This window comes from Trichosurus vulpecula, chromosome 3 (assembly GCF_011100635.1).
Source record: "Trichosurus vulpecula isolate mTriVul1 chromosome 3, mTriVul1.pri, whole genome shotgun sequence".
Taxonomy (NCBI): domain Eukaryota; kingdom Metazoa; phylum Chordata; class Mammalia; order Diprotodontia; family Phalangeridae; genus Trichosurus; species Trichosurus vulpecula.
Window position 1 is genome coordinate 51,798,611 of NC_050575.1, and position 25,891 is coordinate 51,824,501.

Sequence of the window (25,891 nt, forward strand, 5' to 3'; positions counted from 1 at the left end):
AAGGAAATCACAAATTCAGTCTTAATACCAATCCTTAATCTCATTCTATATTTCAACTACATAATCTCTTGAGGCCAGTTACCCTACTGTGGTTATTGAAACGCTTCTAAATTTAACATAATCTATGGATTCCTGTTCATCAGTCTTCGCTTTCATCACTAATTACAACGTTTAACAAGGCTAGAGTTCTCCAAGAAATCCACTTAGTGTCCCTGGTCTAGAGATCTTTGTTGTTTATTATCTTTTCCTTCCCTTCTCACTTTGCACTGATTTCACTGAAGCTTTAAAATTGAATGAATTTAAAGTGAATGAATTTAAAATTAATTCTTGGTAACAGACCGTCACTGGCTCTCAGTTCAAACTGTATGTCTCCATGGCTAGAAGGTCCATGAGGCCTATCCTTTGCCTTCCTTCACACTGGACTTGGCACCTCAGTCTTGGAGAAGATGCTACTGCCCAGTACCCACAGGCACTGTGGCACTTGTTATTATATTACTAAAGTTTCCCTAGTTCAGTTTTCCACTACAATTATGGTGGAAATCAAGTTATTTCTGTATCCACAATGTTGTATAACTGAGTTTTCTCTTGATAGGCCTTAGGGTATGCTTCATTTCCCCCCTCAAAACTAAACCTGAACTCTGAAAGTTGGCATCTTCAACTCACAATGAAGACCAATTATCGTATCATGGATTTAGAGCTAGAAATGACTTTACAGGACTTTACATAACCCCTCTTTTCACAAATGAGGAAACTGAGGCCCAGAAAAGTTAAAAATGACTTGTGAGTGATATTCTCAGATGGTAAGTAGCAGTAGGGATTTAAACTCAGGTCCTTTAACATTTATATTTTTTATACAGATGTTCTCATATATACCACAGGTTGGGAGATGGAAAGCCTATCCTTAGTGTAAATGGTTGTATCAGTAAGATAATAATAACAATGTAGATGATAATTGTCAAAATGCCAGTGTGGTTCTGTACCGCAAAGTATACGAGACTCTCCACGTAGAAGGTGGAAGAAGTAAACCATTTATTCAGACACCAGAGAACCATATCCCATAAGCCATCTACCCAGTCATCACCACAGTAAAGCATTCAATGCATAGTATCACAACATGGAGCCTCGCCATCCCAAAACCTTTCCGACCCCCTGCTGGGGTCTTCCCAAAAACAAATTCATAGTACAGCTAAATCAATCTGTTCAGCTCTCTCACGATGGCCATTACCAGCCATAACTGATCGATCTGTCTGTCTCTCCCTCTCTCTCTCTCTCTCAGCATTTCCTGTCACATAACCTCCTTTTCCTGTCAGGAAGCTCCTCCTACCACATGTGACTTAGGCTTCCTGTGACATAAGCAGTTCACATGGCCTATTAATGGGTGGGAAAGATCTTTAAATCTAAATTGCTACTACAGGGTATTCCTAAAATCTGGACACATTGGCAAAAATGCGTATTTTCAAGAAATGAAATGAATGAAATTTTCAACAACATTTTATTTAATTGGAATATTAACAAATAAAACCTTCAGTTCATTTGTGATGCAAAGGTTGATGTGCTTTGCAAGATTCATGTGAACTCGATGCAATAACTCCACATTGCCATCAATTGCCTGTGTGTCTGGACTTTAGGAACACCTTGTACAATGGTTTAAAGTAGTTGTTTGCCTACAGGGAGACACTTATGGAACATCTACCTGCAGAGCATTGCAATGGGTACCAGGAGGATACAAAGAAATGGACCTTACCTTTGAGACCTGAGCATTGGACAGAGCAAAAAGAGTTAGAGGGGTTGGCCTCAGCAGGGAGAAGGACCCCTCTCTTCATCAGAGACTGGAATAAAGGAAGAGGGAACAGGGAATATTTTTAAGGGGTTTTGAGACGAAGAGAAGAGAAATAGAGAGCCCCCAGGGCAAAAGGTCTCCTTTTTCTCAGTAAAGTATGAGGTATAGTCTTCAGCCAAGGAAGTGTGAACTATGTTATTTATATTATCAGAGGTGTGGGATCAAATTTGATCAGTCATAAAAAGTTATCAGGTTAGATGAGTTTTAAGCTGGCACTAAGTAAGGGTGGCAAGGAGGAAAAAAAAAGCATTTCAGGATTCCAAGGTAAATGAATAACATAAAAATATACCCTCCCTGATGTTAAGGACTTGAGTCATTTTTCCCAAGTGCCTAGCCCAGAGTCTTTTACATAGTTGGCACTTGATAAATTTTAATTTAATGAGCAGATTGGTCAGGGAACAGCAGGACATCTTTTTTTCCTTAGGGCCAAACAGTCACGGTATCATTAGTACAATAACCCATTTCTCCAGTTCAAGTTTCCAAAGTATCTTTTTCTCACAATTCTGTGAAGAAAAGTATAGTGCAAGTCCTGCTCTCTGATATCTCTTCTAGCTAGGGAAATTGAGGCTCAGAAAAGTTAAGCGATTTGCTCACATTCATATAATCAGTCGGTGTCAGAGCCTCTTGGCTTCAAGTCTAGTGCTCTTTGAACCTGACTCCCAAGTCAGGGTTCTTTCCAGTCTACATCCCTGCCAAAGGTATTTTTAAGGGAGTACAGGTTGTTCCCTGCTTGTACTCCATTTACCAACCACCCAAACACATGCGTGGTCTTTCAGTGGCCTTTCCCTCCCTTCCCCCTACTAATCACATACATACAAAACCTCCATGTGACCACCTTCTGATAGAGTTCAACCATTCCTGCCTTTGGAGCCAAAGATGCTCCTTTGCTAAGGGCTTCCTTCCCTCAGAGCTCCTATCTTTTCTTCTCAAGAACACCCCCATCCCTACCATGTCCCAATAGGAGTAATCTCTATAGAAGCCCTGGCCTGCCTCTTTGGCAATATTCCTGCCCCCTCCACAGCACTCAGAGGAAGATCTCCCAAGAGTCATTTCTTGACTCTCCCAGCTGTTCCCCCAGCTGCTAAAGACTTGAGGGCTCCCCTCTCTCAAGGCCCTCCTCACCAACACTGATAGATTTTTGAAAATTCTTTTGGGTTGGGAATTTTGGATGTAGGAAAAGAAAGACAATGTGTTCCTAGATCATTCCCAATTGTAATTGAGAATGGGTTTTTCCACGGAGGGGGTAGAAGTATGAATGCTGGTTAGGGTCTTTTGTTCTAGAATTTATTGTGTTTTGAGGTGTTTAGACTGACAAAGAGGTAATACAGGGATGACATGACAGTTGACTTCAAGTGCTTGAAGGGATGTCCCATGAATTTGGGACTTGGAATTTGTTCTGCTTAGCCTTACAAAGCAGAACTAGATCATAGGAATTAGAGCCGGAAGGGACCTTGGACATCGTCTAATCCAATCCCCTCATTTTATAGATGACACACTTTACAGATGGAGAGAGGTTAAAGTGATTCACCCAAGATCGTAGGCAGAGTCAGCATTCAAGTCCTGCATCCGTGACTCCAAACCCAGCACTCTGTAATGAGTGCAACTTGTATAGAGACAGAGTTTGGCTCCATATAAGGAAGAACTTGCTAAGCCCCAAAATAAATGGGATGCTTTGGAAGGTGGTGATCTCACTGTCACCGGAGGTATTCAAGCAGAGGCTGGCAGACCACCCATTAGAGATGATATAGAAAGGATTCCTGTTCAGCTACAAGTTTACCTTGATGACCTTGGAGATGGAGATACTTTCCATCTCTTGGAGTCTATAATGTGTGACTGCTAAACAACCAGACTCACAAATGAGGTCTTCTGGAACACAACCCAATTTATTTTAGTCCAATTTAATAAATACTCTTTGAGCAGCTGCCATGCCAGACACTGTGCTTGATCATTTTGGAAATATAAAAATGAGTAAGGCATAGTCTTTGTCCTCAAGAAGCTTATGGTTCAGTAGGGAGATAGGACAAGTATATCAATAAATGTTTTGTTGTTCAGTTATTTTCAGTTGTGTCCGACTACTTGCGACCCCATTTGGGATTTTCTTGGCAAATATACTGCTATAGTTTGCCATTTCCTTCTCCAGCTCATTTGACAGATAAGGAAGCTGAGGCATACAGCGTTAAGTGACTTGCCCAGGGCCACACAGCTTAGTAAGTGTCTAAGTCAAAATTTGAACTCATGAAGATGAGTCTTCCTGATTCCAAGTCCAGTGCTCTGTCCACTGTGCCACCTAGATGCCCCTCTCAAAAGCCATAATACAAGGTAAATATGGTCTGTGCCTTAAAAGGATCTAAAGCAAAGTCCTATGGGAATTTATAAATGGAGAGACCATATCTGTCTGGGAGGGATCAGGGAAGGCATCATGGAGGAGCTGGCATTTGAGCCTTGATGTATGCATTGAATTTCAGCAAATAGAGTAGGAGAGAGGGGAGAGGACAAACCTCCTGAATTTAGGGCATGTTCAGGAAATGGTGATGAGTGCAGCTTGGTTGAGAGTTTGTAGGGGAGTAGTGGGAGATCAGGCTAAACAACAGATTGGTTATATATTGTGGGGGGGGGGGAGAGAGAGGGCAGGGGAGAGAGAGTGGAAGGGAGGAAGGGGGAGAAAGAGAGAGAGAGAGGGAGGGAGGGAGGTGTATGCTTACGCATTTGATTGTAAGCTCTAAAGGCAGAACTGGCTTTTGCCTCCTTTTGTATTCCCAGCATTTAGAACAATGCCTGGCACATAGTAGATGCTTAATAAATGTTTATGGGTTATTGATTGATTGATTGTGGAGAGCTAAGGAATCTGGACATTATGCTTCATACAGATAATAGGGAGCTTGTGAAGGTTTTTGAGTGGGGTGAATGTACAGAGCTTTGTTTTAGGAAGATTAAGCCAGCAGAGGTCTAGAAGACGGAGCAAAAGGGAGTAGACTAAAGGTAGGAATTGTAGCCGGTAAACTTTGGGCTGCCTGTAATGAAGAGTGAAGTTGCTAATATTAAAAGGGAAAGTTCAGTTTGTAGTAGGCCTTGAAGGCCAAGCCGAACATATATTTGATTCGATAGGTAATGGAAATCTATAGGTTCTCAAATAGTGACAATGAAGAAGCCTCAGCTCTTTTCTTTAGACACTTTACATACCCGGAGGGAAAATTATTTGACCCAGCTTCTACAAATTGAAGTGGAGACAGAGACTGTCTGAGCTGAATGCCTGCTTCTGGAATAGAGCAGTGCCATCAAGATGTTCCTGAACCCCAGCTCCTTCTCTCAATTTGGTATTCACTGCTGAAGCATGCATGCCCGTGTGCACACACTTACACACGTGTGCTCACACACACCCCTGTGGAGGCAGTGGGATTCAATACAGAGAGCACTCACTGCTAGAGAACCGGTATTTGAAGTAATTCTGCCACTTGCTAGCTTGTGTCCCCATGAACAAGTCATTTAACTTATTTGGTCCTCAGTTTCCTCACATGTAAAACAGAGAATTGAATTACATTGTTTCTGTGGTATTTCTTGTATGTTCTGTGTCCCTTGCATGCACACATGTGTGTACACGCACACACACACATATACACACACCCCTTTAAAATTTGGTGCTCCCAAGGCTTTTTTCCTCTTTCATGATCTCAAAAGAGATGGAATGGTGTTTTTAAGCTGAGCCTCCTGATGATGGGAAGCAGAGGAGATTATTTTCTAATCTGTAACTTTCCCTAAACATGGTGCCCAGCAATCAGGGTGCTGTGGATCTCCTTCTTGTCGGCACTAACCCAAGTGTTTTGCATGTGATTTGTGAGTGATTTGCCTAGTTCCCTAATGTAAACATTTTTCACTGAATTCTTTGTCTTTGCTAAGAAAAGCAACATTATGGGCACATTGAGGAGAGATATGAAAATCAGTCAAGTCACTGAAGAAAATCAGAGAGACTCTTGATTGATTGATTTAATTTTCTACTAAGTAAAGATACTGTTCTATAAACAGGCCAGGCTCCATCTTAAGTCTGTTTTTGTCAGAAGATCAGAAGCAGCCTGATACAGCGTAAAGAAACCTGAATATGGAGTCAGAGAGCCCAAGTTTGAATGCCAGTTTCGCAACTTATTAGTACTGAAGCCTTGGGCAAGTCACTTTTCCTTTGCTGAATTCAGTTTTCTCATCAATAGAATGGAGCGGTTAGGTTAAATCACAGCTCATGGATAGATTTCAGGGAGTCAGTTAACTTGGATGAGGAAACTATGAACATATTTTCACTAACTGAAGTCTACTGTTTTAGTTGAGAGGTTTTTTTTAAATTATTGAGAAGCAGTCTATTGGTTTCACCAGATTGCCACTAAAAGTCTATGAGACCAATAAATGAATGAATAAAGGTGAAGCCACACATTAGATGATCACTGAAGCCCTTCTCTTTAGCTCCTAACTAATTCCATGATTCTACAACCCATAGTACACTCAGGATGGGCAAGTATGAATGCAGATCCACCTGTTTGTAATGTGGGCAGGTGCTGTTTGCAATAAGCAAAAGGCCAAAAATTAAAGAGTTACCCAGTTTTTTTACTCCAAGCTTCCCATGCACTTGGGTGTTTCCCAGAGATATTAAACTTAGAGATTGTTGTGCATTCATCATTTTTTTATTGCAAAATTCATCAAGCTGTTGTGCTGTTATCATCACATCTTGTTGGGGTGATATATTACAGGCCTTATTGCAAAACTTAACAAGAGAAGAAAAGCACACCTCTCCCCATCAGGGTTCATGAGAGCCTCTGGGTGTTTGCTTCTGTTTTTCTGCTGCCTGCCTTGCTACACAAGTTACTTGCTGCCACTTTCCCTTCAGATTTGACATTGCTCTGTGAGCTGGCTAATTGGCCACCTCATTGGCTTTTGTTTTTTTGTCTCAGACTTTCTGGATTGAGCGCGGCTATCACTGTGAAAATCGACCCTGAATCAGAAATCTGCAGTGAAATCTGTCAGGCCCTCCTCCTCCCTCTTCACCATCAAGTGATACTGAAAATCTTATTTCTTTCTTGTCTTTCATCAGTGTTCAGGCATTCATTCAGACACGTGCAGGCCTGTCAAGACATTTGGATTTGGCTTGGTTGTACATGTAATTTCTTTCCCCAGCCCCATTTAAGAGAGAGATCCCCAGGAGTATTTGAAGAGGGGTACCGTTGGAGGGAGTGGGAGACACTTGGTAAGTATGGAAGGTGAGGGAGCTCCTGGATTCCCATGGCAACCACCTGAACAAGTACAGTGTCACCAAAATTATTCTACATTTGTCTTCATTTAATAGCAGTGAATTGCTTGTGGATGCATGTTTTTTCCACTCCTGTTTTATGTAAGGAAGACCCTTGTCTTAAAGTGGGTGGAGGCACATGGGGAAAGGCAGTTTCAGAAAGGTGCACATACTGCCTTGTCCCCTTTATTAATTCTTGGGTTACAAGGCAGCCCCATTGATTGTCCTTGTCGTAAACACTTTGAAGTGCGATGGTGGGTAGAGCGCTGGACTGGAGTGAGGAAGAGTTAGGTTCAAATCTCACTTCACTTACCTGTTAGCTGTGCAAACTCTGAACAAGCCTCAGTGTCCTCATCTGTAAAATGGGTGTAATGATAGCGCCTGCATCTCAGGATTGTTTTGTGGATCAAATGAAATAATACATGTAAAGCAGTTTGCAAACCTTAAAGCGCTATATGAATCTTTATTGATATTAATATTATTATTGTCATTATTATTAGAGATAGGGATGTGGATAGGAACCAGATGTATAATTTCATTAGTGTAGGGAACTCCAGAGTGGGGAAACTCCCTGTGCACATTCAGGTCAGTCCATTCACTGCAACTTGAGCACTGAGAGGTTGTGACTTGTCCAGGGGTCACACAGCTAGTATGTGTGTCAGAGATGTGACACGAACTTAGCTCTTCCTGCCTCCAGGCTTTCTATCCACTACGTGCTACATCTATTATCATTTTTTCTTCTTACATCTAGGATTACTGAAAAAGGACCTTTACAGAGCATAGTTTATAAGCATTGAATTAGAATTATTTTGATAACCTGTGGCTGTATCTTATTTCAGTCCTTTTGTTGACTCTTCATTGAGTGCCAGGAATGTGTGAGGAACTCTTATCTAGCTCCCTAAAATTGGTTCTGGAGATTTACCTGACTAGGACGTCATGCAGAATGGCCCTGCCTCCTGAGCTAGCAGGGCACACATCTAATGTGTCACACTAATTGGCCATGTCACATATATGTAGAGTATCCTTGCAGACTTCCTAAAGTACTTCAGAAATCTGTGGGTTGTGGTTTTGCTGTGTTTTGTTCCTCCCCACCCCCCATATTCCTCCACCAATGTAGATTACCACTCCTCTGTGTGCCTTAGTGGACAGATTTAGGAGCAACTGAAATCAAATAATCAACAATCATTTATTTAATATCTCCTATGTGCCAGACACTGAGCTAGATGCTAGGGATATAGAAGCAGAAAGGAAAAGATTCTCTATCCTAAGGGAGTTTACAGGAGAGACAAAGTGTACATATATAGTAGATATAGAATAGATACAAGATGATTCATAGGGGAAGGAACTAGCAGCTGGGGTGGGGGGGCAGGGTTGGGAGGCATTGGAAAAGGCTTGGGTGGAAGGGAAGAGCTCAAAGGCTGAACCTTGACTAAAGCTAAAGAGACTGACAGACCCAAGTGGGAAGGGACTGCATTCCAGCAATGGGAGGCAGGCAGTGCTAATGCACTGAGGCTGGAGATGAAGGGTTATGCGTGAGGAACATTATGAAGGCCAGTTTGGCTGGACTGTAACGAGCATGGAAATGTAACGCTATGTAATGCCATGTAATGAGGCAGGAAAAATTCATCACCTTTTGACCACTGCTCTGGTGATGAGCATCACCCAACTTAGGGAAGTTCCTTCTCAGGTAACAGACATACAGCCTGTCACTGGGTCAGTAATCAAAACCTCTCCTTGCTAGTAAGAATTGCTAAAGCTTAAGGCTTTAGCCCCCAGCATGGTGAGGTGATGAGCATACCCTTTTCATGGAGTTGATTCTGACTTTTTCTTTCTTCTCTTGTTTTTCTGTTTCTGGATTCATATTTACTGCAGATGGCATGAAGGAAGAGAGATGTTGGGAAGAGGCAGGCATCTGCCTCTGTCATGGATCTAGGACTGTACTTCCTTGTTGATCTTCTGTTCCTTTAACACCCTTTAGCACTTTTCTGTGATCTCACCAGTTCACCCTTCAGTTAAAATGTTTTTAAAATACCCATTAGCCCACAATTTTTTTTTCCCTCTAGTTACTAGCTTTTCACCCAGCCCTTCCCACACAGCCTGATGCCAGTGTCAGAGTTAGAATGAGTCATCGGTAGTCTTAACAAGTCTGGCATGGTACCGTGAACCCAATAACAAGAGTAAGGTTTTTTATTGTTGTTGCTGATTGTTTGGGTTTTGTTTTAGGGGTTTTTTGGTGGGGGAAGGATAGGAGGAGATCAGGTTAACATTTTTTGATGGTGTCTATTCTGTTTCCGGTCTTTTGCCTGTGGGTGCATGCAGATTTGCCTTCCTAACCAGGATTTTGCTGTCTTATTTCAGCAACTTTCCTCAATAAATTTTTTAACCTGATTTTTCTTGTTGTTTTAGAAATCATTCTAAGTATGACCATTGGGATTTCTGTTTGTTTGTTTGTTTCCCCCCTGGGGTGGTTCAACCTAACTATCAAAATGCTTGATTTGGCATCACTTTTATTCTCTCCCTGGACCTTGTAGTAATTTCACTGCCTCCCCAATCATCCTCCAACAAGAATTGTAGTATTTTAGCATTTTTTTGAGTTCAGTAAATAGTAGGAGCCTATTATGTATAAGACAGAAGACAGTGGTGTAGTGGACAGAAAGTTTTCCTTCGAGTCAGAACACCCGGGTTGGAATTCCTCCTCCAACTATCTGTGTGCTTAGAGGTAAGTTACTTAATCTCCCAGTACCCTCAGACCACTCTCTACAACTGTCTAAGGTCTTTGTATAGGAGCTGCCTGGTAGGAGTTTGCAAATGGGGAATATCCCACGTGGATGAGCTCAGACCCCCACCCAAAACCAACCCAAAATATTTGATTTGATTTGATTTCTTTCAGATGTATCTTAGGCTGCCAACTAAACCTTCCTCTCTGCACTTATATCAATATCATACTTGTTTCCAAATAGTTGTATGTAAACCGAATTATATTTCATGTAATTTGTACCAGGGAAGCTTACTAATAAGCCAATATTAGTCATTAATTATTTATTGTCTACCATATGCCAGGCAGTGGATGTAAACAAAAGACAGGCCTTCCTCTAAAGTCTAATGAGGGAGACAACTAAAAAAGTAGATTGTATGTAATCAATAGAGGAAAGACATTAAGATTAAGAAAGACCAGGAAAGGCTTCTTGCAGAAGGTGGGATTTGAGTTGAAACTTGAAGAAAGCCAGAGAAATCAGGAGATGGAAAAGGATCTAGGGCCAGATAGCCAGTGTGGCCACAGCCTTTGGAAGCAAAAGCCTGCCAGGGACCACAACCCCATTGCATCAGTGCTGCAAAACTCTGAACTGCTGATACCAGAGCAGACAACCCCATAGCACCAGCAGGTCAGATCTGACCTGCTGGTGCCAGGTGAGAGAACTAAGGAACAAAGGGAGCAGGACAGGTCACCATGTATGTGGGAATTGTGCAGAACTCCACTAAGCCTGAGGGGAAGAGCATAGTATCCAACTGGGGCCTACCCTGACCACTCAAAAGTTACTTGGGGCAGAGACCCGGGCTAGTGAACTGTGGTATGAAGCTGAGGTGCTTGGAGATCAATCCCCAAGGAAACTGTGATCAGAGAGGATAGAGTCAGAAAGTGAATAGGGGGAAATGAGGAGGGGGGAGGGAGGAAAGACTGAAATTACCAAAGATCTCAGTAAGAAAAGACCTCAAACATAAGCAGAGAAATGAACAAGGAAAATAGTAACAATGGAATGAATATGCACTCCAGATCTAGGAAATGAGTTGAAGCATGTATGAATAAATACTAGCCCCCCCACCCCAAAAAGGAAAATGATCCAACACTTGATAGGATTCCCTGTAGAATTTAAGGAGAATATGGAACCACAATCCATAGTTATTGAATGGTTCAAAAGAGAACTGTGAATTATATCTTATTATTTTATGGTATTTTTTCTAATTACATGTAAAGACAATTTTTAACATTAATTTTTATAAAATTTTGAGTGCCAAATTTTTCCCTTCCCTACCCCCCCAAGACAGTAAGCAATTTGATATAGGTTATATATGTGCAATCATGTAAAATATATTTCCGTATTAGTCATGTTGTGAAAGAAGAAACAGAACAAAAGGAAAAAACTATGAAAGAAATAAAGAAAGTGAAACTGGTATGCTTCAATCTGTATTCAGACTCCATCAGTTCTTTGTCTGAATGTGGATGGCATTTTCCATCATGAGTCTTTTGGAATTTTTTTGGATCATTGTTTTGCAGAGAAGAACTAAGTCAGTCATGGTTGATTATTGCACAGTGTTGCTGTTACTGTGTACAGTGTTCAGGTTCTGCTCACTTTACTTTGCATCACTTCTTGTAAGCCTTTTCAGGTTTGAGAAATGTGAATTATGTAAGCTGAATTCATGTTTTGCATAGCAAAAATAATGGACAAAATAGAATTTGAATTTGTAATGGTAAGCCTTACTAAAGAAACAAAAGAGATTAAAAATGCCTATACACAGCATTGAAGGACAATCTAGAAGAAGAGACAAAAAAAGAAGCTAACATAAAAAGAAATATGCTCACAATGCAAGCAAAATACATAGATCTTGAAGACAGAATGCTCAGAGACAACCTAAGGACCATAGGTGTCTCAGAAGAATACAACAGGACAAAAAAAAAAACACCATAACAAAAAACAATAGAACTGCTCAGAAATTCTGATCATACAAAATGGAATTCCAGAGGAATTCTAATGGAAAGAATTCACGGATCACCTCCAGAAAAAACCCAAGGTTGCAAACTCCAAGAAATATGGCAGTTAAACTAAACAGTTCATTTAAAAAACAACAAACCATCAAGAGAAAGACCTTCAAACACAAAAAAAAAGAACATTTCAAAAACACAAGAATCCGCTAGAGAAAGGAGGAAAGAATGGAATGATGTATTCTAAAGAGCACTGGAGAGCAGGATGTATCCCAGGGTGACCTAACCTGCAAACTTGAGCTTAGCCATACGTTTTTAAAAAATTGAATATTCAGTAAGAAAAGAGTCATTTGAAACATTTTTAGAAAGAACATCAGAACTGAAGGCATCGTTTTTTTTTGTTTCTCAGACACTCCAAACAAAGGAAATGTAGGAGGGGTGAATAAACACAAAACCAAGGACAGTGAAAGCAGAGGGACCAGTAAGAAACTTGTTCTTAAATGTATACAAAGAGACAAAGGTGAAGGTAGAAATCTGGTAGAGGTAACAGTAAAGATTCAGGCATAGGGCATTGTGGACAGAACCTAGCAATACCCTACCTACAGGTGAATCAGTGTGGGGGGTTTATTTTTGGGGGGTTTTTTTGTTTCCTTTGGTTTGGTTTTTTGGTGAGACTGCATTGCAACAGGGGAGGTACCTGAAAGGGGAAAGGGGAGGAGAGGGATAGAGAAATGTGTGATGTGCTAGGATCAGCTAATGGAACGACAATAGGAAAAGGTCTCCAGAAGCACCTACAGGGGAGTGGGTGAAGGGGATGAGGGTAGAAGGTTCAAAAAGGAGGAGAGAGGAAGAAAACCTTGTTATTGTGTAGTGGGAGGGGGTTCCACTGTTGAATCGCTTCTATGGGTGAAGAGAGATGACCTGTGAAGGGAGATGGGGACCTTTTACTGGATATGGCCGGGGAGATTTGGCACTTGAAAAGGGCACCCATCCTGCCTCAGGAGAGAGGGAATCAGAACTCCTGAGGCTAACTGGCACTTCAGGGAATGGGAGAACATGGCCTTAAGAAGGAGATTTTTGGAATTTCTTGAACTATAGTTAATAAAATTGATATTCTTCCCCTACCCACCCACCCACCCTAACATGAAGCCCAAAATGTCTTTGGTCTACTCCAACAAAATGCCAACTTCATATTCAGTTTACCTTTTTTAGACCTTGTATTGCTTCTTAGGGATATTTTATTGTTCTCAGTTTGACCAATTCATGCAAAAGGAAAACTTTACTCAGACTGATTCATACTGATAAGTGGCACATTCATTCTCTCTATGAACCCCTAATTATATAATTTTAGAGTTGTTTGCCTTCTACAGTAGCAACATCCCATAGTGTATAATAAATGACCCCCGTTACTCCTCCCACATCTTGACTTAACATAACTTTTGTGGTTTCTGTTCTGTTATTGATTCTCCTTTCTGGGACTTAGACTCCTAAATGAGTGCTTGCTGAATATTTCTGAATTTCAGGATTTTATTTAATGTAAGGGTTGACTAAACCCCTAGGGTAAAAATGTTGGGTTTTCCCAAACATAAAGTTTTTTACTTTCTTATAAGCTTCTTTAGGAAAAGGTCTGTTTCATTTTTGTATTTATATCCATCCTTGTACCTAGTTATACATTTAATGTTTGGTGAATTGAATTAGTTGGCAGTCCTGTGGTTCTTAAGGGTCTCTTACTGGGATTTTATCCAGATCCTAAGGAGGGGGATGTGGGGAAAGACTCCTATCTCCTTTGGTAGTAGGAAATGCTACAGTGATATTTCATTGTGAAGTGAGGACAGAGGTAAAATGGCTTTAGATTTGGAGTATGGAAAACCTGGGAGCCATCTCCAGTCATCCTGATCTATATCTTGCCATTGGACCTAGATGGCTCTGGAGGAGAAAGTAAGGCTGGTGAGTTGGCACAGTCCTCCCTCATTTAAATCCAATTCACTTGGAAGTCATGGTATTACCCTCCTGGTGTCATGGTCCTCTTTGCAAAGGACAAACAACAACCTGCAAGTAGTCTGAGCTACCTGTTGAGGACTCAACTGGCCAGTTCTAGTTGGGCAATGAAGCTCCTTCCTTCTTCCCTTCTCTCTTCCCTCTCCCTCCCCTCCTTTTTCCTTCCCTCCCTTTCCCATCCATTCTTCCTTTTCTTCTATCCATCATACCCTTACCTGCAGGTGCTCTGCCCAAAGGGATATAAATTTTGATGGCTGAAACCTAGCAAGATGTCTTAGGGTTTACTAGCTGGATTTCTTTCTTAAAGACTGTGCCTTAAACCCAATTCACTCTGGCTCTCTTTGATTGGCCAACAATAGATCCCAGCCCAGGCCCCACTTTGTGGTCACTGTTTGGGCCCTGATGGCTCAGAGTGAAGGTAAATAGTAATTGTTTCTGTTTTGTCCAGAAACCCTCTGGGTTTTCCCCTCCCAGATTGAGGGGTTCTGTTTTGATTTGGTTTTGTTTTAAGGTAAAAGAGGCTCTTTTTCCCTACCTAGCCTTCATCACTGAATGGGTATTGCCTCAGTCAAAGTGAGAACTCTGAAAGACTTTCACTTAAAAAGGCCAAGGTCTCCCACTGCATCAGGGCCATCTCCAGTCCTCCTGATCTGTATTTGGCCACTGGACCCAGATGGCCCTAGAAGAGAAAGCGAGGCTGGTGATTTTGCATAGCCCTCCCTGACTTAAATCCAATTCACTTGCAAGTTATGGCATCATCTTCCTGATGTAATGGTCTTCTTTGAGAAGAAGGACAAACAGCAACATTGGAAAACATTGGAAAGAGGCACAGTAATTATCTCCCAGTGTTGTGAATCTTAAATAAGATAACATATATAAAATCCTTCACAAACCTTAAGGTGCTATATAAAATCTGATTATTATTATTAATAATTAGTAATGTTATATTTTCAGGTATTTTTTTTAATGGACATGTGTTATATAAGTGTCTGGCTTGCTTATCCTGGCAACTTTCCCACTTTCACTGAAAAAGAACAGGGTTCAAAAACATGGGCTTGAGTCCACAATAGAAGCAGATATTGACCTCATTGCTTCCATTCTAAATGACACTGTGTCCTTATATATGATTTTAGGGATAGAAAAAGACTCTCTGAAGGAGTAACAAAACTGTTCTGTGGGGAATGATACCCTGCTAGGCTAGACTTGGTGCAAGGTATTTTCCTGACTACTAATATCATTACCAGAAAGTTAAATGGATCTAAATTTTCTAAGTAATGAATGACTCACTGTCTCTGTCTATCCATTTGTCTGTTTCTCTCTGTCTCTCTCTCTCTGTTTCTGTCTCTGTCTGTCTCTGTCTCTCACTGTCTCTGTCTGACTCTCTCTCTCTGTCTGTCTGTCTCTCTTTCTCTCTCTCTCTCTCTCTCTCTCTCTCTCTCTCTCTCTCTCTCTCTCTCTCTCTCTCTCTTAAACTAGGCTCAGTAGCCCAAATATAGCTTAGAACCCCTGAGCTCAAAGGATCCATCAGTCTTAGCCTCAGCCTCCCTAGGAGCAGGAAGCCTGTAGGCTTATGCCACCATGCCTGATTACATCTCACTCTTAAGCACTCATTTTTTTAAAAATATTTTCCCAGTTTTTAGAAGATACAAAAAAAGTATCGATGAGCATGGCCTAGTGGATAGGGAGCTGTCCTAGGAGTCAGTGACACCTATGACTGTATGGCTTTGTGGAAGTCACTAAATGTCTCAGGGCCACAGTTAATTCTCTGTCTAGACTAGAAGAGAGTTTCCTTATCAGGAGTTAGTTGATGAAATTACAGGTCGCTACAAAAACAAACAATGAAATTCTCCATAAACTCTATTGAATCCTATAAACTCAGGCATTTTCCTGAGGTCCCTTTCACAGACCAATAGACTTCTTAAGACTCGGGCTCATTTGTATATGCAGATGCCTCTGTAGCAAATGGCAGTCTACTTTTCCAAGCTATCATGAGTCAAAATTAAATGTAAAGCTATAGAGAGGATATGGAAAGGAGGAGAGCTGGGGGGAGGGGACTGGATGTGGAGTGGTGAGATACAATTGAACTGCAGGCAAGAGGTGCCCATTGCAAGTCTAATGCCCACAGAACTGAACAGTGCTGCAGAGGTTACCTGAACAAGGCAGAACAGCTGGACTACAAGGGCAGGTGAAATTGTGAATAGAATACTGGTCCTGGGATGGGAAAGACCTGAGTTCAAATTTGGTTTCCTTCACTGAACTGCCAGAGGAGTTTATCACACACACATGCACACATACATGCACACACACAGGCAAGAACCCCTGCCTTAGAAGATTTGCTTAGATCTGGACAGTTTCAAGGCTTCTTTCCATTCCTTTTTGCCTTTTCTCCTTTATCTTTAACATTCAACTGAATACATTCGGTTTTTAGATTCCATGAGAAGCAGGAGAGCCCCTCAGATTCTGTTGCACATTTTTTTCGTATATCCTAAAACGGGTTGTCTTAACATAGTTAACTAACTGTGAGTTTGTACTATCCTTGCAGAAGAACAAAGAAACAGTCTCATCAACTCCAGTCTGGAATCTGTTGTCTCTTCAAATGCCAACAGCATCCTCAACTCCAACAGCCCTCTGCAGCCCAGTGTGAACTCAAGTGACCCTGAGCTGGAAGTGATGAAACCCACTAGGCCCAGTTCACTGTAAGTATGGTGCTTACCAATTTATGTCCCCCCAGTCTCTTACTCTGCCACCCCATCCTTCTAGACTTGTCTGTGTTGGAGTTGCTTATCTCATGAAACAACTTAAATTTTGTCTCAGAACAGCCTAGTGGCCTTTACCACTGTCATTTTCAAATTCTTAAAGCTTGCGTTTGTATTCTCAACATACTGCTTCTTGCCACCAGTGATGTTTTATTTACTAGCCTTGCACTAACAGGGGTCCTGCAGAGATGCCTCTAAGGATGGCCATTATCAGCCCGGGCTTCTGGGCAAAGAAAATGATTTCTTTCTAGTGTTATGAGACTACAGTGAGTACAGCAGGTCTATGTCTGTAACCAGATATGTCCCCCTTGCTTCATGTTGTTTCATCTTCCTGTCTCGTCAAACCCCTCCACCGCCCACCCCCCCCAGTTGCCACATTGAAAAATTTCAGAGCCATCTTGTGTCCAGTCCCGAAGGAGGAACCTCAAGTGGTCATTTTTCCCTCCATCTCCTCAGGCCTCAGGATACCTGCGGTCTCACACCAGTGGCTTGGCTATCAAAAAGGAAATACCTCCCTGCTTAGGTCCTAGGGAGTTTGTGTGCCCACAGAGAAGGCAGCCAGCTTCAGGACTGGCTCATATGCCCCATGGAGACCACACAGCTCCATGCAACTTGGGCCAGAACACTCCCCCCTCCCTGTTTGTGGGCCTCACCCCACATTTTCTCACTCTGCCCGTATAGACCACTCCATAAATCATGTTCCCAGTAATCCATGCATGAAGAAGGGAAGATGAGGACTGGACTCTCAGATGACAGTTTTCTAAAAGCTAGAGAAAACTTGAATTCACTCTGCTCTCCTAACCTTGGTAAGAACATTGCAAAGTTCAGATGCAGGTATGCTAAGTTGCCTCAGAGAATTCTACTCACACAACATAAGGTGTCCTGGGGAAGTGAATAAGGGAGGAGAAATCAAGGTTGCCAGCCTTTTCCAAGTTTCAGCTATGTATATAAATCCATAGCATGATGATGGGTCTGTAATGCATGAAATTCGCCTCAAAATATCTGCCTCATGGGAAGTACTATAAGGGATGGTGAATGTTAGCAGAAAAGTGACTTAGAGATGTACTCAGAGGGACCATCGTGATGCAAATGCATTCATCACTTAATCTGAATTAATTCCAATAGAAAAAAAATCATAATTTTATTTTGTAGCAACTGTGGGTTCTCCCTTTCATTTCTGTCAATGAAGCATCTTCATTCTTAGCTTGAGAGGGTTTTAACATGGCAAACCATGTACAGATATTCCTTGACTAATGGGTAGAATAGAGTTCCTTCGATTTAACCTCATCTACCTCTAGACAGTGAAGCTGTGTCATTTCTTCACAGCCAGAATTTTTATAAATAACTCAAAATTCTGTGTATCTGTGTGTCTGTGCGTCTGCGCCTGTGCCTCTCGGCTGTGTTCTTCACACTTGGCTCTTCTAGCCCTATGTGGTACTCAAGTGGCTCTGAGGCATTTCTCTTCTTTTTTCTTCCTTTGTTTAATCCTTTGTGCCTAGCCCTTGATAGTGTTTTATTGCTCATTTAGAAGTTGAATTCCCAGTCCATTTTGCCTAATATCCCCTGATTTGGTCCAGTCAATACCAACTAATAAGCTTTAATCTTTGCCTGTGGTCCCAGGGAGCAGCGTGCCCTCTGAGTGCTCTGTTGAGTACAGTGTGTACAAAGAGGAAGCATTACTAGCTCGGTGGAGGACAGGGACGGAGGTTTTAAAATATTTCTGAAGGTTTTTATTGTGGATGAATGGGAAGGGAATTCTGGTTTTGGTGTGTTACTCCATGCGGCTTCCATTTCATAAAACAGAAGGGAGTGGGGAGGAGTGGTTTGGCTTTCTTTGTGTTTTCCAGCTCCATTTTTCCTTATACCACACCGTTCCAACTCCATAGGAGTCTCCATTGCTACATGCTAGCCAGTGAAGGAATGTCCCTACAGGCTTCAGTGGGCAAACCAGTTCTTACCTGCCTGACAGAAAATGTCAAGACTCACTTGTCACAAGTGGATACAGCTCTGGACTTAAGAGTCAGGAAGCCTGGGTTCAGATCTTGGTTTTGATATTAGCTGTGTGACAATAACAACCTTTTTCAACTTCAGTTGCGTCATCTATGAAATGAGAGTGACCATATCTGTCCTTCCTATCCCACAGGGGTGTGTGTGTGTGTGTGTGTGTGTGTGTGTGTGTGTGTGTGTAAGATGAGACAGTGTGCTGTGCATTACCCAGCATCATGGTTACCTGGTGGAAGGCCTAGCTGAGAATTAGCTCCATTTGTTTACTTTGTCAGAGGCTGGGAAGGACCTGGACAAAGTTATTTCTCCCTAATCTGATGGCATCCAAATCCAATCCAATCTAACAGGCATTTATTGGGCACCATTTTGGGCAAGGTACTCTGGTGCTGGGGTTACAAAGACAAAAGAAAAACTACCTCTGCCCTTTTTGGGCCTATATATTCACTGAATTAAATCAAGTAAAACTTTGAGATCTGGGTGCCAAAGGCATGGTAACTCCAGTCATTGTTCCCTATCATGAAAGTCTAAGCTTTTATCTCAGTTACTCTCATGTAAGGGTAACGTCACAACTTTTTCCACTGGTGATTATGAAGCTAAGCTCCCAGTGGGGGATACGGTATTTCCTCATATTCTGAATGATGATGAGACCATCACAAGTATCTACCCCTCATCTGTCTTCACTCTTCTCTACCTGTGACTTATTGAGTGGGCGGTAGATTATCCCTTAGAGGAAATAAAGCCCTCTGAGGAGTCTTAACATAATAAGGCACAAGTAATAGATATAGATACAACATACTGTGTTCATGTATGCTCATTTCCATTCGTATATTTTGCATGAAACTCTGCATGGAAATTTTTGTATATAGGTAGGACTCAGCCTCTTGACCTCTTGGTTTCAGCTCTTGTTCTAGAGACTAACGTTAGCCACCCTCATTATTCTTGTTTAAATGTTCTGTTAATAAGAACAAAATTAACCATATAGCTCACCTTTGTATAGCACAAGATGTTTTACAAAGCACTTTCGTTGTGATAACTCAATACCCTCATCTTTTCAGATGAGTAAACTGAAGCTCAGAAAATGGAAGCGATTTGGCTAGAGTTTAGTAAGTATTAGTTCTGGGACTTGAACTGAGGTCTCCTGACTCCAAGAGCAGTTCTCTCTCCCTTTTACCCCACACTGCCTTGCCTTTAGTACTTCCAAAATGTAGTCAGCCATTCAGATAAAGAAAGTCCAAAAGAACTTCTCCTAGCCTGCTTGACTGTTTTCTCTACAAGAGAGACAGTAAAGTTAATTGATCATGAAAAGAAGTACAAGAAGATTTTATAGAAAACAGGATGTCTATGTTGCTTTTTCCTCTTGCCTCCTTCCACCAGAGAAAGAAGGTCATTGCAGGGGCTGGGGAGACCAGTGGGGCACCAGTGGACACCCAGGGATCATAATAGAAAAATCTCATTTGCCCACCATCAGGGCTTAGGTACCTCAGGCACATAGGGGAATGGCTTTTTCCACGGCAGCAGGAAACTTTTCTGATATCCAGAAGGTGATCTTGTTCCTGTGGCTTGGATTGTCTTAGCACTAAATTAAGTGTGAAAGTTAAAGAAGGGTTTCAATTCAGAGCTTTGCCAGGAAGGTGCTGCCAGGGGCTCAACAAGCTCCTTAGGAAGTATTGGTAGGCAAATAACAATCCAGATGCCATTCTGGAGAATTTAAAGATACGATACAGTCATGTCATCTAGTCATTTCTGTACTCCTGTTGTATGCCCAGAATGGGCTGTGTAACACAAGGTCTGGGTGCTATTCCAAAATCAAATATTTGCTAGCAATGTGATCCTAGGCAAGTTATCTTCTCTGAAACTCAATTTTTTCATCTTTAAAATGGGTTTCACAGTATCACCTACCTCGGGGCTGTTGAGAGTAACAAAATGAAATAATACATGTAAAGTACTTTGCAAAGCTTAAAACATGGAATAAATATGAGCTATTATTATAATTTATTTTTCTTCTCCAAAGGGTCAGCTAGGAGGTGTAGTGCGTAGGGCGTTGAGCCTAAAGTTAGGAAAAACTGAATTCAAATGCGACCTCAAGCTTTTACTAACTGTGTAACTCTGAGCAAGTCTCTTTACTTCTGTTTGCCCCAGTGGGGATCATAATAGCACCTATCTCCCAGGAATGTTGTGAGGATCGAATGGAATAATAATTGTAAAGCACTTTGCACAGTGCCTGGCTGTTGCAACAGTCTGCTAGCAGCTGCCGAAGGGGTGTAAGACCCACCAACAACCAGCACACAGAAAGCTGCCAGCATAGGTTCTTTTGATCTGCGTTACTAAGGAAAGCAACGTTAAGGGGTTAACAATCTTACTTTAATCCAGCATACGACTATCATTCACTTAATTCAGGGGGAAAAGCCAGCACCCTGAACTTCAGAGTAAATACAAACAAATTATAAACATCAACAGACAAACCTTGTCTGATTCAAATCTCAATGCATAGTTACCAAGGTTTAACAAAGTCCCAACATCTGGGTTTATAAGCTGGAGGGCTCTTTACTACAGCTGCCTGGAGTCTGCACATCAATACACCTTCAAGAGTGAGAGCCCTTGCAAATAGCTCTGTTTTAGCTTTTCATCATCAAACATCACCTGAGCGACCAGAACTTAGGCTCCTACTGTGGCTCTGGTCTTAAGACCCTGAGGGCTTCACGCCCACATAGGCTTAAGCACCTAGTAGACAGGGGTTTGGGCCTGGGGTTTAGCACCTAGTAAGACTCAATTAAAGACACCCAACTTAATTGATATTACACTGGCACATCATAAGTTTTATAGAAATGTCAGTTGCTATCGTCATCATTATTATTAAAATGATTACAATTGTACTTAAAATTATTATTATTGCCAAATGCTTAGCACAATATCTGGCACATAGTACAAGCTATAGAAATGTTAGTTGTGGGGGCAGCTAGGTGGCGCAGTGAGTAGAGAACCGGCCCTGGAGTCAGGAGGACCTGAGTTCAAATCCGGCCTCAGACACTTGACACATGTACTAGCTGTGTGACCTTGGGCAAGTCACTTAACCCTGATTGTCCTGCCAAAAAGCAAAAAAAAAAAAAAAAAAAAGAAATGTTAGTTGTTATCATCATCATCATCACCATCGTTATTATTATAATTGTAAAATGCTTAACACAATGCCTGGCATATGGTAAGTGCTATATAAATATTATCTCTATCATTATTATTATGATCATTATATTCTTAGTACAACGCCTGGCACATTGTAAGTGCTATATGTTGGCTGCCATTTTTGTTCTTATTATTATATGGCAAGGTGATTGCTTTGAAAGAGCTGACAGGATTGAAGGAAAGACAAGGTGTATTTGCATGAAACCAGTGAAAAGCAGTACTAGCGGTGTGTATCAGATGAGTGTTCTAGAATTCAGAGAAGTGAGAGATCATTGTTGACTAGGGTGATTAGGGTCCGTGAGACTCGCTACCCATTTGACCTTAGGAAACCTGAGTTTGTAGACTTTGTGGATACTTCTCCAATCTTCATTTTCCTCTCCCAAATGAGAGGTTATAAAATAGGTGACATCTCAAGTCTCTTCTAAGTCTGAATCCTTAGAAATGTGAGTGACTGTGGGTGAGGTGAGCTAAGGTTTGGGGGATCCGATTTGATTCAGATACGACCTGCAATTAGAGCAAATCTGTGGAAGTGGGAGTGAGTCTGACATGTGGTGGGCAGGAAATGAGTAGAGGTTTGATAAAAGAAAAGGCAGGTGGAGAGTTGCTTTATGATTTCAGAGTCTCTGAAACATTAAGAAACAAACAAAGGGGGCGGAGCCAAGATGGCGGCTGGTGAGCTCCATGCGGAGACCCTCCAAAAACTTATGGAGAATGGCTCTGAACCAATTCTGGAGCGGCTGGGCCCACAGAGCAGCGGAGGGAGGTAGGGCTCCAGCCCAGGACAGCCTGGATGGTCTCTCGGTGAGGTCTATCCCACACGGAGCTCGGAGCTGGGAGCTGGGAACGGGGTGGAGCGGAGCCCAGCTTGGGCGGCGTGGACCATCCAGACCGAGGGCCGGGCGGAGGGGGCCCTGGCGCCCTGATTCAGTGAGCTGCGGCAGTTGCGGGACTTATCGACCCACGGGCACCGGGGGCTGCGGAGAAGGTTGGTGGGAGGGGCTGCTGGAGTGGAAGGAGTTCGGGGTTCGGCTTCCAGCCCCGGGGGCAGCGGAGGTGGGGCAGCTACAGCTGTTGTTACTTCCGGCTCCAGGCCCACCTGGTGGGAGGAATTAAGTGGCGGATCAGAGCAGGGGTGCACAGCCTGCCGAAGATCTAAGCCTAGTTCGGGTTGGGGGTTCTTGGGGAAGGAGCAGTGCTGGTGTGGCAGAGCTGGCACCTCCCCCCCAAACGTGGAACATAGAACTCTGTAATCTACAAGCAGTCGTACCCCACTGAAAAACTCAAGGGTCAAGTTAGTTGGCTGGGAATATGGCCAGGCAGCGAAAACGCACCCAGGTTCAGTCTCAGACTTTGCATTCTTTCTTTGCTGACAAAGAAGACCAAAACATACAGACAGAAGAAATTAATAAAGTCAAAGAGCCTACAACAGAAACCTCCAAGGAAAACATGAACTGGTCCCAGGCCGTGGAAGAGCTCAAAAAGGAGTTGGAAAAGCAAGTTAGAGAAGTAGAGGAAAAATTGGGAAGAGAAATGAGAAGGATGCGAGAAAACCATGAAAAACAAGTCAATGACTTGCTAAAGGAGATCCAAAAAAATACTGAAAAATACACTGAAGAAAACAACACCTTAAAAAACAGACTAACTCAAATGGCAAAAGAGCTCCAAAAAGCCAATGAGGAGAAGACTGCCTTGAAAGGCAGAATTAGCCAAATGGAAAAGGAGGTCCAAAAGACCACTGAAGAAAATACTACTTTAAAAATTAGATTGGAGCAAGTGGAAGCTAGTGACTTTATGAGAAATCAAGATATTACAAAACAGAACCAAAGGAATGAAAAAATGGAAGACAATGTGAAATATCTCCTTGGAAAAACCACTGACCTGGAAAATAGATCCAGGAGAGATAATTTAAAAATTATTGGACTACCTGAAAGCCATGATCAAAAAAAGAGCCTAGATACCATCTTTCAAGAAATTATCAAGGAGAACTGCCCTGATATTCTAGAGCCACAGGGCAAAATAGAAATTGAAAGAATCCATCGATCGCCTCCTCAAATAGATCCCAAAAAGAAATCTCCTAGGAATATTGTCACCAAATTCCAGAGCTCCCAGATCAAGGAGAAAATACTGCAAGCAGCCAGAAAGAAACAATTTGAGTATTGTGGAAACCCAATCAGAATAACCCAAGATCTGGCAACTTCTACATTAAGAGATCGAAGGGCTTGGAATGCGATATTCCGGAGGTCAATGGAGCTAGGATTAAAACCTCGAATCACCTACCCAGCAAAACTGAGTATCATGTTCCAAGGCAAAATATGGACTTTCAATAAAACAGAGGACTTTCAAGCTTTCTCAGTGAAAAGACCAGAACTGAATAGAAAATTTGACTTTCAAACACAAGAATCAAGAGAAGCATGAAAAGGTAATCAAGAAACGGAAATTGCAAGGGACTTACTAAAGTTGAACTGTTTTGTTTACATTCCTACATGGAAAGATGATGTGTAGGGTAGTTGAAGGGAATATGCATATATATATATGTTTATGTATATATATATAAGTGAATGTGTATGTATGTATGTATCTATGTGTATATGTATGCATGTGTATGTGGGTATATATATATGTGTGTGCTTTTATATATGTATATACATATATATATGTAAAAGAGAGAGAACAGACACAGGGTGAGTTGAAGGTGAAGGGAAGATATGTAAAAGAAATAAAATGAAATTAAGGGATGAGAGAGCAACATACTGAGAGAGGGAGATAGGGAGAGATAGAATGGGGTGGATTATCTCGCATAAAGGTGGCAAGAGGAAGCAGTTCGGTGGGAGGAGGGGAGAGGGCAGGTGAGGAGGGAATGAGTGAACCTTGCTCTCATCAGATTCGGCCTGAGGAGGGAATACCATACATAATCAGTTGGGTATCTTACCCCACAGGAAAGAAGAGGGAGGAAGATTAAAAAAAAATAAAAGGTGGGGGGATGATGGAGGGGAGGGCAGATGGGGGTGGAGGTAATCAAAACAAACACTTTGGAAAGGGGACAGGGTCAAGGGAGAAAATTCAATAAAGCGGGATTGGTTGGGAAGGAGCAAAATGTAGTTAGCCTTTCACAAAATGAGTATTGTGGAAGGGTTATACATAATGATACATGTGTGGCCTAGGTTGAAGTGCTCGACTTCTTAGGGAGGGTGGGTGGGAAGGGAAGAGGGGAGAGAATTTGGAACTCAAAGTTTTAAAAACAGATGTTCAAAAACAAAAAAAAAGGTTTTGCATGCAACTAAAAAATAAGATACACAGGCAATGGGGCGTAGAAATTTATCTTCCCCTACAAGAAAGGAAGGGAAAAGGGGATGAGAGGGGAGGGGGGTGATAGAGGGGAGGGCTGACTGGGGAACAGGGCAACCAGAATATATGCCATCTTGGAGTGGGGGGGAGGGTAGAAATGGGGAGAAAATTTGTAATTCAAACTGATGTGAAAATCAATGCTGAAAACCAAATATGTTAAATAAATAAATAAATTTTTAAAAAAAAGAAACAAACAAAAATTCAATGCTAATGACTGAGGTAAAATGGAAGATGACCCAAAGCTTGGTCCCAAAAGCAGGAGGAAAGCCTTTATTCTAATACTAGTACCAATGCTGACCGGCTTAGACAGTTAACCTTCCCTCTCTGTACCCATTGACCTTTTCTTCAGATGGAAGAAATAAGGCCAGCCTACCTCCACACTCCAGGGTGTATCTTTGTGCTTGCTTGCTATGAAGATGAAAATAATTTCATGATATAGTTTGTTTATAACAGCTCTTTTCGTATTAGCAAAAAATTAGAAAATAAGAATCTGTCCATCATTTGGGGAATAGCTGAACAAATTATGGTATATGATTGAGCTGGAATACTATTGTGCTATGATAAATGAGAGGGATGATTTCAGAGAAACACTAGAAGATTTGTATGAAATGATAATGCAGAGTAAAGAAAGGAAAACTAGGAGAACAGTTTTTGTAATAAGTATTGTGTTATATAAACAACTTTTGAAAGACTTGTGATACCTGCTTTGATGCAATGACAAACCTGGCAACTAATATAATATGCTGAAAAATGTGACATATTTTTAGATATGGCTGATACAAGGATTTCTTTTGCATTATTATGCA

At 41.7% G+C, this 25,891-nt stretch overlaps 1 protein-coding gene across 1 annotated transcript in view; it reads left to right on the forward strand.

Annotated features, from left to right (window-relative positions):
* ARHGAP26 (Rho GTPase activating protein 26) overlaps positions 1–25,891 on the forward strand; it is a 531,098-nt gene that overhangs the window by 432,172 nt on the left and 73,035 nt on the right. The window contains exon 20 of the mRNA XM_036749095.1: positions 16,346–16,499. Within this exon, the coding sequence (XP_036604990.1) occupies positions 16,346–16,499 (154 nt within the window). The remainder of the gene's footprint in view (positions 1–16,345; positions 16,500–25,891) is intronic.